Here is a 20673-nt window from a genome sequence, read left to right as displayed (position 1 = left end):
TTCTCAGCCCTTTAATTCTTTCCATACAAGGTTTAGTAGGGGGTAGAGGTCACAGGGCCCTTTGCATGGGGCGAAAAAACCGGCGGAATTTGACAGGCGCGAATCCGACATACTTTCACCTTGAAATATGACAGTAGACTGATACTGGTGGCCTGCCTAGGGGGAGTGCAATACTTCCAACGTCAGCCTTGTGACAGCTGCTAATATATAGCTATGAAATGATTGGCAGGAAATCTAGACAATACATAATAAATTAGGTAGTTCCAGGTGAATGTAAATATCACTTAAGCTTCTCCCTTCCCTCCTTATATATATTTTTATTACGAGAATAGATTATACGGCATATTTCAAAGGGAAATAAACAGCGAAAATTAGCGAACGAGTGCACGTGAGGTGTTGTCAGGTGATAATTAGCCAATTCCAGGTGTATGGCACTATCACTTACCTTATTTTTTTTTTGTATATATTATTTGGTATAAGAATAGGGCATAGGGCTTATTTCAATGGATGAAATCAGTGGAAAATTCCAGGGAAGATTTACTTAGAATAGAATACAGTGTGGTGGCCTACATTAATTAGGTAGTTCCAGGTGAATGTAAATATCACTTAGGCTTCTCCCTTCCTTTCTTGTATATATTTTTATTACGAGAAAAGATTATACGGCATATTTCAAGGGGAAATAAACAGCGAAAATTAGCGAATGAGTGCCCGTGAGGTGTTGTCAGGTGATAATTAGCCAATTCCAGGTGTATGGCACTCTCACTTACCTTATTTCTTTTTTGTATATATTATTTGGTATAAGAATAGGGCATAGGGCTTATTTCAAATGGATGAAATCAGTGGAAAATTCCAGGGAAGATTTACTTAACGTAGCACGACCGGGCAGGCGAGAGGAGAGGGTAATGGAGGGGAGGTAGGGTGGGGAGTCAAGAACGATGAGAAATGGCTAAATTGTCAACAATGGATGGGAGTACAGATGAGATTAGGAGTGCTGACTAATGTTGGACATTGGCAGTACTGATAGATGATACAAGCCACCACTTGAAAGCCCAGGTGAATTCAGAATAACACAGAATCACAAAAGTGACGCCCCGCGGTATGATCCCTTGCTCCCAAGCGTCACGAAAGTGATGCCCCGCGGTTAAGGGGTTAACGAACAAAACAAAATGGATCATGGCTGGTTCCCGTGGGCACTTAACTCATCATGTCCTGGCAGATTTTTCACGAATGACCATCCCCCCCCCAATCCTGGCAGATTTTGGATTTTTTTTTTTGGCTCAAACCTCTGCTTTTTATTAGAAACAATGGCAATCCACAAAAAAAGTGCTCACCTGAGTTTAGAAGTGCGCTGTACAGGTTACCCTCCCAACACTTGGTACTGTCTTCTCTGGAGCCATGCTGCTGCTCTCATGTTTTCTATGGCAGGGGTAACTATTCCAAACCACTCAGAATAGCTAGATATTTGTTCATTTGGTACGAATTTATATGTAGTACAGGAAAATATTGTTTTTCACACAATAATATAGGTGATATAAGCGTTATTATACTCACCGAACATATCAAAATTGCCAAATTCTTGCACAAATGACTCACTATGACTGTTATTTCAACTTACATTCTATTTTTCAACTTACATTATACTTTCCCACAAACATTATACCAGTTTCCATCTTCTATAACTGTTCTCACATATTTTTACAGGCCATACTATTATAGTGAGCATAATATATCGCAAGCACACACAGTATCAGTAATGTACTAAGGTGTGGTATTCCCTAAAACAAGGCTCTATGCACAATGCAACGTTGCATTCAACACACTTGTACCTCATATCTTTTCTCTGAGTTGTTGGTCATACTTTAGAGTGACCGTATACGTGACAGTGGCGCTGGGGTCTAGGATGGTTCGGTTGTGGAGGGATGGTTGTGGAGAAGTGGCGTCCGGTAAGGTATAGGGGAGTCTGGCCGGCAGTGGCTGAGTGGGGGAGGTGGTGGGTCCTGTCCTTTGCATTTCCTATTTCGAGATATTTTCCTGGGTCAGCTTCCTCACAAACCCCTCTCGAAAGTCTCTGTGACACCCATAGTCAAGGCATGGAGGGAGTGGGTGTTGAGGACCATGATGTCCAGCAAGTTGAAAAATAGCTTTTTGTACCACTTCAACGTGAGCCTGGTACATTCCACGCTGGAAATCATGGAGTCAGACTGGTCAACTTGCCTCATGTTGACACTGTAGTCAATTACTGACTCTGGTTTCCAAATGTGGAGCCTCCTCTCACTGTGGTGATCCACAGAGTCGGTGCGGTGCCTCAGGGAATGGTGTACCATTGACAGGAGGAAAACTTCCCTGTTGTGGATCGATACGGTGACAAGGATGTTGTTAGCCTTGAAAAAACCACCTCGATCTTGTTAAGTTACCTTCCAACCTTGACCATATGCCACCAGTTTTTCTTGACTGTGCCACAGACTCCAGTGTCGTGGAGGTGGAGGTACTGAGATAGAAGAGGGCTAGTGTACCAGTTGTCCAGGTACATGACCACGATGAAGTTACTCCTCAATCATGGTCTTCACGGCACCTGAGAGTCCTATACTCCGATCTGTTATGTCAGTCTGTGCGTCGGTGTACAAGACTATGTCTTCCACATAACTAGTCTTACAGTCACATATAACGAAGATCTTGAACCCTAAATGGTGTCTCCTGCTTGGTATGTACTGGTCAAAAGAAATATTGCCTCTCCACAACACGAAACTTTCGTCTGTGACCAGGTCTCTGTAAGGATAGAAGAATGAGCAGATTTTTTCCCATAGATAATCAAATACCATCTGTACAATATTCTCCTCATTCGATCAGTGTTTTTCACATTAGCAGGGTCCTCGGCATTTTAAAAGTGGAGGCAGCTCAGAATCTGCTGAAATCATATTACAACCCATTACCTTTCCAAAGAAAGGTGTGTTGATCATAGGGTCTGTAGACCAGTATGCCAGAATTTGTATTTTCCTTACAATACCCATCAAGAGAACCAGGGCAAAAAAGATGAACATCTCACCTGTGGTTACTGGGTAGTCATATTGTTGAGAGTGCCTGCTTGTTGTCCCTTCTTGCTCATTTTCACGGTGCTGGCTGCTAGTGAAAATGTTTGTTTGATCCACAATTCGTTCCACAACCTCCTCACTAAAACATTGGTGGAAGAAATCCACCCTGGTTGGAGCCTGCATGGAGGCCAGGTGCGGTACAGCCAGACCGCCACTCTTCTGTGAAGTGGTGAATGATGGGAGTGAAAGCACTCCCATCTTCCCAGTCCCATGACACACCACCATCTCCATCCTCGTCTCCATCTTCACCTTCATCGGGGTAGGGAGGAGAAGGTGGTGGGGGTGGTTGGGGAGGTGGAGAACGGCCCCCTTCCCCACTTGCACTCCTCTTCCCTCTCCTTTTTCCCTTCCCTTTTCCCTTCCCTTTCCTTCCTTTCCCCACATCACGGGGCTGTGGGGAGGAAGCATGGGAAGCTTGCTGGGTGAAAGAGGTGCTGGGGAGCGGCTGCTCCCCAACTGCTCGCTCCCCAGGTGCACCACATGCTCGCCTGGGAGCTGCCTCCCCGCCACCACCACCACCACTTTCCTTTTCACTCACGCCCGCCCCACCACTCATGCCTTCCCAAGACAAAGCAATAGTACCATACCTTATCTTTCTCTTCACTGCCCCTTCAGCTCCCCGTGGCAAAATCCTCTCCCTCCCCAACCACGAGGAAACACCATGACCTACTGCTCCGTCCCCGTCCTCGTCCTTGTCTGACACTTCGTCCACAGGCTGGAGAGAGGTGCGTGCACGTGGTTGGGGTCCAGGCAGGCCTTCTCTAGTCCTGTGGTACGTAACTTACATCACCTTCCTTGGCGACGGTACCTCCTCATCGTTGCTGCTCATTTCTTCCTCTAGCACCACATAATCTTTGTCATCAACATCATTGACTGAGGAACCACTGTCACCTGTGGAGGCATCAAGGGCAGCTTGAATCTCATCGTCGGAGAGAACACGGTGTGCCATGTCTTGACTGGGTCACTGCTAACAGGTGAGTGACCAAGACAATGGCACTTGGGGGTCAGGACTGTGGTGGCGGGTAGCGGAAGGTCTCTCGTGTATGCCTACCACAAATCACTTGAAAAATGTACAAATGATGGACCTTGCAACTGCAGAACGTACTGGTACGTCAATGGGTGTCAGTATGAAAAAAAGTTCTGACGTACCCATATGTTGATGGGACGCAGTGGGTTGAAGTGACCAGTGGGGACTCCCTTCATGGGATTTACCTAGCATAATTAACAAATGTACATATGTAAATTTGGATGATCAAGATTGCGAGTGTTAGTATGAGAGTCATAAATATGAGTGAGGCAGAATGGACTGTATTACTGAATTTATAATTATTCACAGTGACTGTCATAATGAATGTGAGACTGAGAATGATTTATATACTGCAAAGCCAGAGTGAGTGAGAGAGAACCATAATAAGAATGTGGGAGAGAGATTGTATGATTGGGACGACAGCAGGAAGGAGGTATGCATGTCGGGTAAGGTATTACGTATCACATTACATACAAGGGTGTGAATGAGAACAGAGAAAGAATTGGTGAAATCTTGAATGCCAGGTCATTAATAAAAATGTAAATGAATAAAATAAAACATAAATAATAAAATAAACTAAAGCTAATAAAATAACAATGATAAAAAAAATACATATATAAATAATGTCCCAGTCAGGTCTTCAGTTAACAAGCGCTAAATGCCTTACCACCATGAAGCTAGGTGTCGAGAAGATAATAGTATCATGGTGCATGAGGGAGCTTGAAAATTAAAATTCAGTACAAAAAATTAATAAATACAGCAAGGTGGAGAGCCCATCACCTTTTTAATCTCAAATTCGTTATATTCCTGATTGATTCTTCTATTAAACTCTTCTTTTCAACTTACGAGTGAAGGCTGACACCACTCACTCACCTGCCATTGCCATCAGATTGGTCTAAAGATGTTCCCATGAAGGAATGAAACGTTACCAAATACACCAACATTTGAACAGCAACTCAGAAGTCTAAATGAAAGTCGGCGTAGCTTAGCCTGGCTCATTGAACACAATAAGAAGAAACAAAAATGCTGAAACAGCAGTTGCATTCCATTCAACCTCATTCGCTTACAAGAAAAAAAATAGATCTACATCTATATCTCTCAATCTATTTATCTATCTATCTATCAATAATATTTCTGCGTATAAATCTCTATCGCTATCTAATGCTGGTCTTTTAAGCTACATGGTTACCCAACAATAGTTTTGAAGGTATAGCGTACTGCCATATGACAATGGTAGAAGATATTTGACTATAAATGTTCGTTGATACTGAGATACTCGTGCTTCGTTTTTTGCCCTCTAATATATACACTATAGTTAATTATCACAATGTATTCCAAAGATAACATTGTTATAAACAAAAGCAGTTTGCATTAAGATGTATTAATACCATATATCATGCGTTGGATATCCTCCGCACACATTATGTTACATGATCATAGCCGGTATTTTAACATTCTGTTCTCTTCAACAAAATATAAAGTATCTAATGAGAAGTGACACACTTCATTATTATTTAAAACCATCCCTGCACAAAGGATCTAGACTGCTAAAGTTAAAAAAAACTTTGTTTGGCAAGGGATTTTATCCTGATTTTATAAAAGTCCCACACAATACATTGATTCCTATTGGGCTACATTGAAATCAGACCAGTTTTAGGTTGCAGAGTAGATAATAGCTTGTTGAACTCAAGAAAAAAAAAATATTTACCTATATACCTAGGCTGCTTCCCCGAAGATGGGAGGTAGCCGAGACAGGACGACACAATCCCAATTTACTCATCCACACAAACACATTCATCTGCATCTTAGCCCCAAGGGAAGAAGGAACAGATCCTCATGGCACCACACTGCTCGACAAAAAACACTGCAAACTATTCTATAGGAGTAAGTAAATATACTGTAAATGTAATAATTTGGCCTGGAAGCGCAGGTAAACTCTTGCATCTCTCACCTGGAGTATAAAGCAGAGGGGCAGTTTCTTTCTTGCACTGTTTCCAGGCTAAGAACAAATCATGTCAAAATCTAGGTAATATTATTATGAATCGTCTTTTTGGAACAATAAACTTCTGCATCTCCATAGAGCTGGTTGTCAGGTCTTTCTGATTGTTCTTTGCGAACTAGCAGAAGCTTCATCAATCAGCTTATAATTCATGTTAGAAGTGATTCTTATGACCATATTACCTCACTGAGTGGCGGATCTGAACAACAAGAGATTGTTGTTGCTGATGAGTAACCCCAGTCTGTCTGGTGGAGCAGAACAATCAACCACAGACAAGCAACCCCCCTTGCAGGGCCATCTCATGTAAAGGACTAATGTTTGCCTGCGGGAGACAGCTCCTTGCCAAAGCAAAGCGCGGAAGAGTGCAGAGGTTTGATTTCAGGATGGATGCCATATTTTTCTCTCTCCATCCAGTTAACTAGGGATCCATAGTAAACTCCACATCGCCCTGTTATTTGGCTATATGGTTATAACCCAACGTTGTAAATTGTTTCCTGGATTACAGGAAACCATATGGCTTGGGGCTCAGTGTAGAGACATCTGAAGTGATAAAAAAGAGTAATGTAAAATAACAGGTAGAATGGGAGAAATAGGATGAGAGGAGGGGAGACGCAGAAGAAGAATGATGAAAATGAATGAAGTACATGCAACACATAAGGGTCGCCACCACCTACCGCCACCAACAAAAGAAGTGACAACATGTAACACTAGCACTATACATTTGTCTTCTTAGTGTAATACGAAAAGTGTATGATAGGATACTTATTGACAGAGGTAGGGAAATAACAGAGGAATTAGTTGGAGAAGAACAAGGAGGCTTTAGGAAGGGAAGAGGTTGTGTAGATCAGATATTCATTCTTAGATCTTTAGTGGAAAAGTATCTAGGGAATGGAAAGAAGTCGTATGTGGCCATCATGGATTTGGAGAAAGCATATGACAGGGTGGATAGACAAGGATTGTGGGAAGAATTAACAATATATGGAGTAGATGGGAAGTTGTTGAATGCTGTGAAGAATATGTATGATGGTGCTAAGACTGCAGTGCGTGTGGATGGTGAACTGAGTGAATTTTTCTGTAATGGTTGGATTGAAACGGGGATGTGTCATGTCTCCATGGTTGTTCAATCCGTACATGGATGGGGTAATAAAAGAGATACAAGGTAGGGTAGTGGATGTTGGAGTGGCCCTGGTGAGAGAGGCTGTTTGGAAACCTCATGTACTGTTGTTTGCAGATGATACTGTGTTGTTAAGTGAAGACGAAGGGGAGCTGCAAGGCTTGGTGGATAAGTTAGGAGAGTGTGTAAGGAACGGAATCTAAAGGTGAATGTAGGGAAGAGTAAAGTGATGGTCTTTGAGAGAGGTGAAGTCAGTGAATGTACAGCGAGGTTGGATGGTGAGGAAATGCAAATGTGAGTGTGTTTAAGTACTTGGAGAGTGTGATTAGTAAGGATGGAAGTTTGGAGGGTGAAGTGCTTGAAAGTGTACTACAAGGAAGAAAGGTTGCTGGTTCCTTGAATGCAGTGATAAGGAACAGGGAAGTGAGCATGGAAGTGAAAAAGTTACTACATGACAGTATTGTGATACCAACTCTAACGTATGGGAGTGAAGCTTGAACGTTGTTGGAAGGACACAAGTCAAGAATGAGAGCAGTGGAAATGAGTTATTTAAGAGGAGCCCTGTGGAGTCACATGGAGAGTCAGGCTGACAAATGAGGATATAAAGGAGCGTTGTGGTGTGGATCTGGATGTGATAGGAAGTGTTAGGAGGAACATACTGAGGTTGTTTGGCCATGTGGAGAGGATGGAGGGTGAGAGACTGACGAGGAGAGTGTAACTGAGTGAGGTGGGGGGAGAGGAAGGGGGAGGCCGAGGAAGAGATGGAGGGATAAAGAGGAGTGGTATATGAGAGAGGAGGGTGTGAGTTGGGAGAAGGGCAGTGAAATGGCGGACAGGGCGACGTGGAGGCAATTTTTTTGTGGTCACCCCGTACGGGATTTAGGCGTCTGGCAAGAGATAGATAGATAGACTATACAAAGCAAGGTGGTAGGTGGTGGTGACCATCATCCTTCACCTCTTGTCGTGCTGTCTTCCTCTTCTTTTACATTTATTATTCACTTTCTGTGTTTGCCCTCCCTTCTTCCATCTTCTTCCTTTCCTTCCTAGCACTTTTATATCCAATTCAGATGTTACAACTCTGGTTGGTGATAATACAGTAAAACCAGATAACAGGGTAATGTGACCCTACTCTGGTGATCTTGTTAACTGGGTGGATAGAAGCAAATGCAGCATCCATTCAGTAACCAAACTTCCACCCTTTTCCATGAGTCTCGCAACACTGCGGGGGAGCATCGGTTCACTGCACGGGACTGTCCTGCGGGGGCGGCTGCTTGCCTGAGGTCGGTAGGTCTGCTCAACCAGAGAGACCAGGGCTGATCAGCAGCAACAATTATGCATAGCAAAAGTCGTACATCATATACCAGTGGTAACAGGAATATATTTAATTACTGCAGATTAATGAATGTTAACCCTTTCGGTTTCGCTGTCTTATAGCTCAGTAAAACAGATAAAAACATCCAATTTCCATGGGCACTGACTTCCACTTAGCAAGTTTTGGCAAACATCTGTATAGCGTGGAAGGCGACATGCATGTTGTATTAGAAGGTGGTGCTAAAAATAGGAAAGAAAAAAGGGTTTCATATTTCTGACGTATGTTGTCATATGATAAGGCTACAAGATAAGAGGTTAAGGCTATGTTTATTTACAGTTCAATTCATCTGTATAAATTACTAAGACAAACATGGCATTATTATAAGCATTTTAGTGTGGAGTAACTGATTCGCTACACATTCTAAAGAGTAAAAGTGAACAACATTTTTGAAAAGAAGATAACTTTTGATACAAATTAACAGGGCAAAAACCATCCAGTCACAGTACCATTAGAATATGACATCTCACGCCTTTTCCACCAAAATCCCACCACTAAAAGTTGGATGAATAATCCAAAATAAAACACATACACACACACACACACACACACACACACACACACACACACACACACATATATATATATATATATATATATATATATATATATATATATATATATATATATATATATATATATATATATATATATATATATATATATATGTGTGTGTGTGTGTGTGTGTGTGTGTATATATATATATATATATATATATATATATATATATATATATATATATATATATATATATATATATATATATATATGTGTGTGTGTGTGTGTGTGTGTGTGTGTGTGTGTGTATTCAGCTTAATCCTGCATCATCTTTGAACATACTTGAAGTTTCATTTACTCGGGACTGTTCTTAGAAAGATCATATTACATCTCTTGTAAAATCTGCTTCCAAGAGATTAGGTGTGCTAAGCCGACTCCATTCCTTCTTTACCCCTGCACAATTGTTGACTCTATACAGGGGTTTTATCCGCTCCTGTGTGGAGTGCAACTCTCATGTTTGGGAAGGCTCCCTACATACAGCTCTTCTCAATAGGGTGGAGTCATAGGCTTTTTTCTACCAGGAAACTCTCATCCCTTTTCTGTCCAACTCTCTCATGCAAGAGTTAACCGTTACTCCCAGTCCTTCATATATGCAACAGGTCAGCTCTGGAACTGTCTCCCTCTGTCTGTATTTCCTGCTTCCTATGATCTCCAGTCTTTCAAACGCAGTGTGTCAAGGCATCTCAAAATGATCGGATCTTGAATTTGGCTCTCTCCTGTATTTTGTTTTTCTCTTGGAAGGAACGGTAATAGCGGGTCCACGGCCTTTGGTTCCTTGTTCCTCGCATAATATATATATATATATACAGTATATAAATACTGTACAAATAAAAATAACTTTTAGAAGACTTAGAAAGTATAACAAAATACCATTATTTGAACTTCAGGCAAGGTGAAGTGAGAATTAATAGCGCTAATCTACTATTTAAAACTACTGTATCCAGCATAACATTTCATATTAGATCATCGAATCTGTTTCAGTTCAATTCCAGTGCCCCTGTTATCCTCGTCAGTTCCAACTTAATTCAACCTTGACCCCAAGTCTGGTTGCAATGTTAGCAGGTTTATACTATGTTTGATTTAATGTGTGTGTGTGTGTGTGTGTGTGTGTGTGTGTGTGTGTGTGTGTGTGTGTGTGTGTGTGTGTGAAACCTATCCAGTTATGAACATACTTTACTAATTCTTCAGGCTAATTCCAGTCTAGTATATTCACACGAGGGAAATTCAAGTGCACCAGGAGTTCCTCAAAGTAGTTTTCAACCCAAGGACTTCTTGAATTTCCCTCAGGTATCATCATCCAGTAGCCTGCCCAAAATCACTTACTGCGACCATACAATTCTTGCTTATGGGCACGAGGAACAGTTATAATCAGCCAGTCGATATAACTACAGTTCGTCGGCCTCTACTTTTGTGACAGTTTTGTCCCTTGGCTGTTTATTTCTCGTTACTCAGTAGCAGAATAAAACAGTACTCTGACTCCACCACCTTTGGATTAGATTTTTCATTATTAGCAACATAATCAAATTAAAATCTCTATATAATAAACATTCAAGACGAGGAAAGGGCATTTTCGGTTCCAGTGTTTAAGGCGTAGACATGGCAATTCTAGGCCAAGCTACAATTGCCTAGAGCACCGCTGACATTTTTTGTTTGTTTGTCAGGTTGATAAAAGAGAAGGAACAATGAGGGTTGGCATCCTTGTGGTGGCACTGCTAGTCCTGGTGGTGGCCGTAGGAGGGACTGGCCAGGCTCCGGTACTGAAGACCAAACAAGGGCATGTCTCTGGCGTGGTGGAGCAGACGGTTAAGGGTAGGACATTCTACTCCTACTATGGAATACCCTTCGCCAAACCACCCCTCGGACCCCTACGTTTCAAGGTGCACCATGTTGTTGTGTTAGACCACTTACTACCTGGGATGGCAGTTTCTTGACCGTAACTTAACTTGCTGTCAAAAAAAGGTTAGAATGTTCCAAAGCTTGCCTCTTAAAGTGCTAGAATGTTGCAAGAACTGCCTTTCAAAAAAGGTTATGATGTCACCATAACATGTTTTAAAAAGTGTTAGAATGTTGCTTAATATGACTTTCAGTGTTAGTATGTAGTTGCAGTGCCCCTTCAAAAGAGTTAAAATGCCACCATATCTGATCTTATATAGTGTTTGACCATCGTCATTCATGCTCTGAATAAATGTTAGACTGTCATTTTAGCTTTTCTAAAAAAGTGTTGAAATGTTGATGAATATCAATAGCATTACACAGTTTTAGTAAAGGAATGGTAGTGCATACGTTATATGAGAAAATCCGTTAATGGAGAAGTGTAATCAAATTACGAGGTTGAAATGGAGTAGTGAAGAAGGAGATTCATTACAACCTCATAGCAAATCTTTCATCTAATTTTATGCAAACTGTTTCTTTGATGATGATGATGATGATGATGATGATGATGATGATGATGATAATGGTGATGATGATGAGCCACCCGTTCCAGGACCCAGAACCAGGTGAGAAGTGGTCGGGTGTGCGAGACGGGTCGGTGATGCCTGAGCCTTGTTTACAACTCGGCTTCGAACCATTTCTCACTAACCGCAAAGCAGAGGAGAAGGACTACAATGGCAGTGAAGACTGTCTCTTCCTCAATGTCTTCACACCTAAGGTAAAATGGTTGGTTTTAGTCTATGTAATTATCAAGATTTCGTTATACAATACAGCACATTTTCCTTCGCAATTCACTCTGTACATTACACCCCAGTACCCTCTTGTACGTTATTGATTCAGACTCCTTCGGTATCAAGTGCAATAAAAATAAGATACATCAAAACACTTATGTGTATTGTTCATAATAATTCTCTGTGAAAAAGGTGCTATTTACCCTCCCATATCCAACCTACTGACCTTCTCACGAGTTTGATGCACATTTTACTTTAAAAAGTGCTTTTCGAGTTGAGGTTACCGCAGGTTCAAAAGGCTTTATTTAATGTATTCGTCATAGTGAAATGGGTAAATTGGGTGCTCAAGTTTCAGATTAAATATTTTATGGAATAGTACAAAACTTCTTAACCCAAGGCGTCCTGATAGCATAAGGATACGTTGCAACCTTTTGTCACGGTGAATCCCAATAACGTATCCATACATTTTGCAATTGCAAGGTCTGTCATTTCCACAATTTTCAAATTTCCCACTTAATTTTTGGTACGTAAACTTGGGACACTTTCCTCTACCTGGCACCAGGTAGGGACACTGCCTTACCCCGCGTTACCTCCCCCCCCCCCGCTCGCCATTGTCTCAGCAACTCACCTGTTAGCAGTGACCTGACCAGTAAAGACATGTCGCACCATGGTACGAAATTCAAGGCGAGAGTGATTCCCCAGTCGATGACAATGTGGAGGACAAAGATTACATGGTGCCAGAGGAAGAAACGAGAAGAAATGATCAGGAGGTACCATCACCTAGGAAGGTGTGGTATGTTGATGTGTTCAGCAAATGAAACAACACTGACATTGCCTATATTTTTGTGTGAAAATAGATATATTCTTCTACTACATATAAATTCGTACCAAATGAACAAAAATCTACCTATTCTGAGTGGCTTGCAATAGTTACGCTACATAGAAAACGTGACACCTGCAGCACGGCTCCAGAGAACACGGTACCAGGTGTTTAAAGGGTCACCTGTTTAGGCCACTTCTAAGCTCAGGTGAGAACTTTGGGGGACATTTTCCAATGTTTCTCATAAAAAATGGAGGTTTTAACAAAACTAAACAAAAAATCGAAAATCTGCCCAGATCGGGGGGGAGGGGTCAGTGGTGAAAAAATTGTCAGGATGCGGCGGGTTAAACATCTATACGGATCACTTGGGATCAATACAGTACATAAGACACTGATATTTCGTTTTACTCATACATTGTAGAATATAGCGGTTAACCGAGGATGAGGCTATGGCTTATTTCAAATGAACATCTTGCTAAAGGACATTTAGTTTTTATTTTGGCTAGTTTCAGGTGACTTTATTCAGTATAGGAAATAACCTTCAAAGTGAAGATTTTAACAATTTCATAAACGATTTATTTCACATTTTTATCTTGCTACACTGTGTTCTGTTCAAACACTTTATTTAATTCTAGTATGTATGGAATTAGCTTTTTGTCTATGTCTTTCAGTTTTTAAATAATATTATCCTAATAAAATCGTTTGAAAAAATATATATACATTTATAATCAAACCATATTATCTGATTCCTGGTGCTAATGAAGTCTCGTGATACAGCCAAGGGACGACCCTCAGAATCTACCGGTAATGGTGTGGTTCCACGGAGGCGGATTCTTCTCAGGGGGTGCCAGCATGTACCTCCCACACGTCCTCCTGGATCAGGATGTGGTGTTGGTGGTGGTGCAATATCGCCTTGGCATCTTCGGTATGTACGGTTGGCGACGTATGTTAACCTGACTAAACTCTTTTATTTCTCGTTTTCCTCTGTCGGCTAATGTTCTGAAGGTGATGTTCGGTATGTTTCTCTTTCGACAGATACCAAAGTTCCATCTTTCCTCTCCTGGTTACTGTTCCTTAGCTGAAAGGAATTGGTAGTTTCTCTGTCACTCAGAAGACTGATAATGTTCCATTGTGGAGGAAAACGTGCCTTATTTAAAACACATGTAGTAGAATACTGGGTGAACATTTAGCCTTGGCAGTACAGTTATGATCAGAAATATTGTTACATTTAATACTGATTGATAACGGGAGTGAACACTGACTTTTGAACCCAGTCATGCGATATTCAGAATCAAACAAACTTCTAAGAAAAGTTTGCAACATTTTTACCTCGCCCAGGATGGAGTCTGGCAACGTATTTTTTTCTTGTTGAGTTTATTTACTAGTTTGTGTGTTTGTTTGTTAGCAATATTATGGAAAAACGGCTGAAAGATATTACATGAAATTTTCAGGATATTTGGGCACTGGTCACAAAAGAAAGTGATTATATACATTTTGGAGGAAATCGATTGGCCTTGAAGGTGAAAATCTAGGTCACAGATTTTCAGAGGGCTATAACTCAAAACTGGCTATCTCGCCTGGGACCAAGTCCCACGAGGTATTGTTGTTGGTCGAGTATCTTTGTTGGTTTTTTGTTTCTTGTTTGTTAGCAACATTATGGAATAACGGCAGACTGGATATACATGAAACTTTCAAAATATGTGGGCATTGGTCCCAAAAGAAAGTGATTAAATTTCAAAGATAATCGAGAGGTCTTAGAAGGTCAAATTCAAGGTCACCAGTTTTCAGAGAGTTATAATTTGAAACTGATTGAAGATAGAGTTATTTACTATATCAGCATCCAGCAACTCCAATAAGGGCTTTCATTTGGCACCAAGACCTTTGACCTTGAGTGACCTTGAAAGGTCAAACTCAAGGTCACGGATATTCGGGGGCCTGTAACTCAAAACTGGTTGCAGATAGATATTTACTATTATCAACATATAGGAAGTCATATATAGGTTTTTAATTGGTACCATGACCTTTGACCGTGAGGTTGGGCGAGGTTTGTTGTGCCTGGCACCACTTGTTGCAGATAGAGATATTTACTATTATCAGCATACAGGAACTCCCATAAGGAATTTCATTTGAAACCAAGACCTTTGACTTTGAGTGACCTTGGAAGGTCAGACTCAAGGTCACGGTTATTCATGAGGCTATAACTCGAAATTAGTTTAATATAGAGCTATTTTCTATTGTCAACATATAGGTAATCCTGTGTGGATTTTTTACCCATCATGTGCCGGCAGACTTTGGACCCTCATGGAGTCGTAGTGCTGGCCAGTTTTTGACTTTTTTTTTTTGCTAGATAGGTTAGAAATAATGAGGAAACATGGAGAACAACCACAAAAGTACTCACAGAAGCCATTTAGGTCGATTTTGAGGTGGATTCTCCCTCAGCAGGCGGCTGAAAACTTCAGGTAATGCCCATAGACTTTATTGGCAGCCACCGACACCCATTGAGTTGAGGTAGATCTTCGTTTTCTTCATCAGTAACTATGCTATTCGAGCCAAGGACACTGTTATTGGGCATATAGATGACATAGGAAGTGGGTACAGATGTGGGAAGGGTGCGTGCATGTCCATGCCAGTAATCTGCGAAATTTGAAATTTCGCATGTTGATGCCAGTTGCAATTGCAGACCGTATAGATTTGGCTCTGGCACTGTCTGCAGACGTAGGCACTGCTGTACCTGTAATCTATGGCTCCGGCGGGTTAATTGGTGCCAAAACCTTTGACCTTAAGTGACCTTGAAATGTCAAACTCAAGGTCACGGATATTCAGGGGGCTATAACCCGAAACTGATTGAAGATAAATATATTTACTATTATCAAGATACAGGAAATCACATATGGGCTTTCATTTGGCATCATGGCCTTTGACCTTGAGTGACTTGAAAGGTCATAAGCAAGATCACGGATTTTCAGAGGACTATAACTTGGAAACGTTTACACCATTACCTTAGACTTTAATTGTTTAATGACACTAAATGGAGGCAGTGAATCAGTATTTAAAAACGAGAAAATAACTGCTGTCGGGTTAGGTTTGTTGTGATTGGCACCACTTGTTTAACTGTTTGACTGATGGTACCTACCCCAACTGTTTATACAATTAAAAAAGTATCTTGCATGGGAGGAGTGATAATGTCCTGCATGGTCATCATAACTCGTGATATCCCAAGAAACTTAATCTGTTATCATCCAAGTGTGTGTGACAGCAAGCATGTCCGGTGGCTGCTTCTGCCGGGCCCTAAGAAAAAAGAAAAAAAGAAAAAGGATGGCCTGATACAAAGTGGAAAACAGAGCTTATAATATATCGGCACTTGGCTCCCTCCCGTTCGCCATAGTTACCAGACACCACCACAACTCATATATCATGTATCTCGCCTTCCATTCATTCATTTATACATCAATATATCAATATTAGTATCGCTACCCACAAATTCATCTATTTGTGCATCCTTCCATTCACTAACCTAACATTCTTTGCCTTTTATCCACCCATCTGTCTTCTTGTCTACCTATGCATCTAGTCCTAATTCTAGTTCCTACACAGATTTCGTCCACTAAGATTTACCTATAAACTACCTAGAGATCTATCTCACCCAAACTCAAACCAATATGTACCCAAACTTGCCCAGTCTAATGAAAGCTTACCAAAAGTAGGCTGATATAAAGTAAATAACTACGCACCATATCCTAGAGCAAAACTAAGGAATGTCAGCCTCATTCAAAAACTAGCCTATCAGCTTTCAACCTTCTCACAGTCCTAAAGGTTAAACACTGAATTCTCAAAATTTTAAACTTTCCTAACCTTATGTTAGTGAAAGAATCCTATGGTATAACAATGTGAGCATGCCGGGTGTTTGCATGACTGATGTATCATTGTTTTTCAGTAACTTAATAATTCAGTGACAAAGGAGTTTCAACGACTGGCCTCTGGGAGGGTCCAACAACAATACTGACGAGGAAATATCATAAGCAAGTGATACGTGGCATTGTCATGATAACAGGTTTACTGACGTCGGAAAGATTAATAGGGGACGTTCCAAAAGTCACTGGATGTGGTGTCAGTTTTTTTTCACATGGAATATGCACAAATTATATTTCAATGGAGAGTAGTTGTTGGACGTACAGTAGGTATAATACACTTTATACTATGAAATATTAAGATTAAACGGTAACATAAAACTCAGTCAAAAGGTCTTGAAAATCCAAGAAACTTACCAGATAATTATGTAATAGATTTGAAATAGTTCGGCTAGAAAACTGAGCAAAATTATTGACCACAGTTGTACTAGCAGAAAATCCTTGTCAGCTCTTGCATCTAAAAGTGCAACATGAAATACACTTGTGATGGCAATATGAAGAACACAGTAAATAATGAGGAGGAGCAAAGATGCTTCCTAATGGGTAGAAATGAAAAATACGGACGTTTGATCCTAAGGCTGTGGGTAACATTTGCTTCTGAATGTTCACACAGTCAAAAATGTGTCTCAATGGAGAGATCTGATGATATAAGATAATACACTGGTCAACAAAATTTTTACATTTTACTGTCCCACAAACTAAAATAGGCTCGACCTTACTGTACTTTTTATGCTGAATTCGAATCTGTTTTTAGAATTTTTCTAGCAGGCATGGTTTTTAGGTGACAGAGCAGTTAAATAATACAATAAGTGTATATTGCTCATTCATAAATACAGCTGGCATTACATTTAAAATCTTACCTCTATAATGTAGAAGTGTATGATTTTCGGCTATATTTGGCCTCAGGAACATCCCTCCTTAGTGTCCAGCAGTAATCTGCCAACATAGAGGGTTCCACTTTCCTTGGTACTGGTTTCCATGTCCAAAATGTCCTGGTGAAATCTTTCGCCATGCTTATCACTGACTGCCCCAGCATTTTCCGAGAAAAGTGTAAGTACGGGTCCAAAAAGTGGATAGTTAAACTAACATTGCACTCCAGAGCTATATATGAAGCCAATAGTTAAAACAACCGTAGTTCCCCGATCTGCATCCCCCCCTACAAAAAAAGAAAAATCTTGCAAACTCTCTTAAATGACGACCATGCAAATTCTTCAACTTCAGTTAGCTCTTCATCGAACTTTTCATCTTGAAGCAGTTCCCTTATCTGTGGTCCTACAAAAATACCCTCATTGATTTTTGCATCACTAATTGTGGGGAATTTATTCCTTAAATATGTGGATCCATGGCCAGTTTTAGCCATACCTTTGACGAAGTTCTTCATCAACCTGAGCTTCATGTGTGATGAAGGCAGATAAATTTTCTCAGGATCAACAAGAGGAGGATTGATGACAGTCTTCTTCCCTGGAGTCAGTGGTGTTTTTTTTTTTTTTTTTTTTTTTGGCCACACTTTCTTTACATAATAATTTTCGTGTCCCGGTTGTCCCACTCACAGAGGAAACAACAAAACTTCATGTAACCAAGTTTCATTCCGAATAAAAGTGCCACAACCTTTAGGTCACCACATACATTCCACTTTAGTCCCCATACTTATTTTTTCCTAAAGAAGCTTCGCTTTATAATACGATTCCTTCTTGTTAGTTGCATGAGCCAGATGAATGGAGGGGAATTTATTTCCGTTTTGGAGCAGAAGCGCTTTCCAGCATGCTTTTGATGAGTCAAAAAACAAGCGCCACTCATCTGTGTTACATTCGTGGCCAAGTGCTTCCATAGCATAACGAACATCATTGCAAAACATCAGATAATCTTCAAGAGAGAAAAATTCTTTGAAAACGTCATGGCGATCACGATAAAAAGAAAAAAAAAATTAGTTTCTTTCTGGAGAAGATTGGAGTCCTTTAACCTGGAACCCAAAAGCTCGGCTTGCTTCTTAGACAAACTTAAATCACGGACGAGATCATTAAGATCTTGACTCAGCTAATTTCGTTCACTTGAAGACCAGCATGCTTCAAATGTTGGATCTATATTGTCCTCTACTTGGTCTACTATCTCATCACCAGACTCATCGTCACTCAGTGTCATGTTTCTTGGAGGTTCTGGCACAGGTAATTCCTGACGATGAGGCACTGGCCTCATAGCAGATGGTAAAGTAGGATATTTAACATTATGCTTGGATTTTGATGTTTTACAATTTATATATGTCAGGCAGAAGTAACAATCCGAAGCGTGAATCATTAGGTTCTTTCCAAACCACAGAAATGGCAAAAGACATACGGTGTGAACCTTTTGTCCATGCAGTGAGAAGCCTGACACATGTGCCACAACAAATATGGGGGGCCCAACTTTTATCCTGGGCACCCACTTGACAACCAAAAGTAATGTTCATAACATTTTTTAATGAGGGATGTGAAAGAACATTTTTGCAATATGAATGTTAATTCACAGCAGATGTAGCAGAAGGAATTCAGACTATTTACACAGTTCCCCGGCATTATAAAGGTGGATAGGGTATCAGCACAACACTTGAATACACAAAACACAATCTGTCAACTGAGTGGAAAAGACACTGTTTACATATTGAGTTCTAACCAGCAACTGAGAAGAAGCTGCTACTCAGGAGTGGGCACCATTTGAATGTCCCGCATGTCCAGTCGTGTTTCTGCAGGCCCCTGGTGACCCATTTGCCTAGGTTTGTGCTTCACAAGCAATGAAAATAGCTCTGTTTGTTACTTTTTGTTTCAAATGGTTCGTAGAGCACTGATACATATACTGTATACTATACGTAATGGCTAGAACAAAAAAAAAATAAAATAAATGGGAGATAGAGAAATTCTGAAAACTTATATAGATTCAGCATGCAAAAATACATAAGAAACAGATATTATATTCCGTGGGACAAAATCTTTGTTGACTAGTGGATTATCAGTCTAGCTGGCAGGTATAAAAACAAACATTAATCTATTGCCATCAGAATGTGCACCTAATGTAATAGCAGTACTGATTAGGAAATGTCATGAGCAATAAACAGAGAAAGAGACAGACAGAGAAATAGAGACAGATAAACCCCACAATAATTACTACTAAATGGCTACTGCTTTATCACACAGGCTTCATGTCGACTGAAGACCAAGTGATGCCTGGCAATTTAGGACTCAAAGACCAGGTACTGTATTCAAAATCTGCATTTTATATTCACCGAACCTGTGTGTGTGTGTGTGTGTGTGTGTGTGTGTGTGTGTGTGTGTGTGTGTGTGTGTGTGTGTGTTGAATCTTTCTGAGTCTTTGCCACACCTATGAGACAGAGTACACTGGATGATGCTGTGGGTATGTGAATGGTGGGTGAGTACTGGAAAAATAGAGCCATAGTAGATGGGTTCATGGTGTGAATGGATCCAGGGTAGGAATTGATCCATGTAGGAAAAAATGGCCCGTTTGGAATACACCACTGAGGAAATGTGCCCAAGTATGAACATAGGTCCACCAGGTAAAAATAAGTCTGTGTGGGAAATAGGTTCATGGCTGAAAAAAAAGTCCATCTGATGATCTTATGATTTCGCAAGGGGATAAATTAGGTCCTTGATGGAGAATTGGCTCATGAGACAAATGTCCTGTAGAAGAAAAAGAGGATCATGATGAAAAAAGGCTCAAGGGAAATGGTCTAAGGAATATAGGTTCATGATGAGAAAAGGTTCAAGGGAAGTGGTCTAGGGAAAATACCTCCATGAGGGAAAATAGGTCGATGGGATAATAGGTAAAGGAGTGAAAATAGATCCATGAAGAAAATATGTCCATTGGGGAAATAGGTCAATGGAGAAAAACAGGCTGACAGCGGAAATGCTATATGCCAGCACTGGACCGGGTCCCTGGGGGAAAACAAGTGGACGAGGGTTGACACCTATGGGGTGCAGATGAAGGCAGGTTTATGTGCTAGTAGTGCTTAAGCTTTAGCAAGGTTGTGTGTAAGACTATTTGTTCATAATTTTATATTACTAAGTTCAAATTGTGTGTAAGGCTGCTTGTTTATTAGTTTATCTGCTGCAAAGATCGCTTGTTTAAAATTATACATTAT

General features: G+C 40.6%; 1 protein-coding gene across 1 annotated transcript in view; it reads left to right on the top strand.

Moving 5' to 3' along the window:
* Positions 1-20673, top strand: part of LOC145406739 (juvenile hormone esterase-like) — a 109096-nt gene that overhangs the window by 36959 nt on the left and 51464 nt on the right. The window contains exons 2-5 of the mRNA XM_080277840.1: positions 10818-11033; positions 11642-11814; positions 13422-13564; positions 19712-19767. Of these exons, the coding sequence (XP_080133966.1) occupies positions 10839-11033; positions 11642-11814; positions 13422-13564; positions 19712-19767 (567 nt within the window). The 5' untranslated portion in view covers positions 10818-10838. The remainder of the gene's footprint in view (positions 1-10817; positions 11034-11641; positions 11815-13421; positions 13565-19711; positions 19768-20673) is intronic.

The sequence above is a fragment of the Coenobita brevimanus genome, chromosome 8 (assembly GCF_032717465.1).
Source record: "Coenobita brevimanus isolate Jiangsu-jjx chromosome 8, ASM3271746v2, whole genome shotgun sequence".
NCBI lineage: Eukaryota > Metazoa > Arthropoda > Malacostraca > Decapoda > Coenobitidae > Coenobita > Coenobita brevimanus.
The sequence above is the reverse complement of the archived record's forward strand: the minus strand, read 5'-3'. Positions and strand labels throughout refer to the sequence as shown.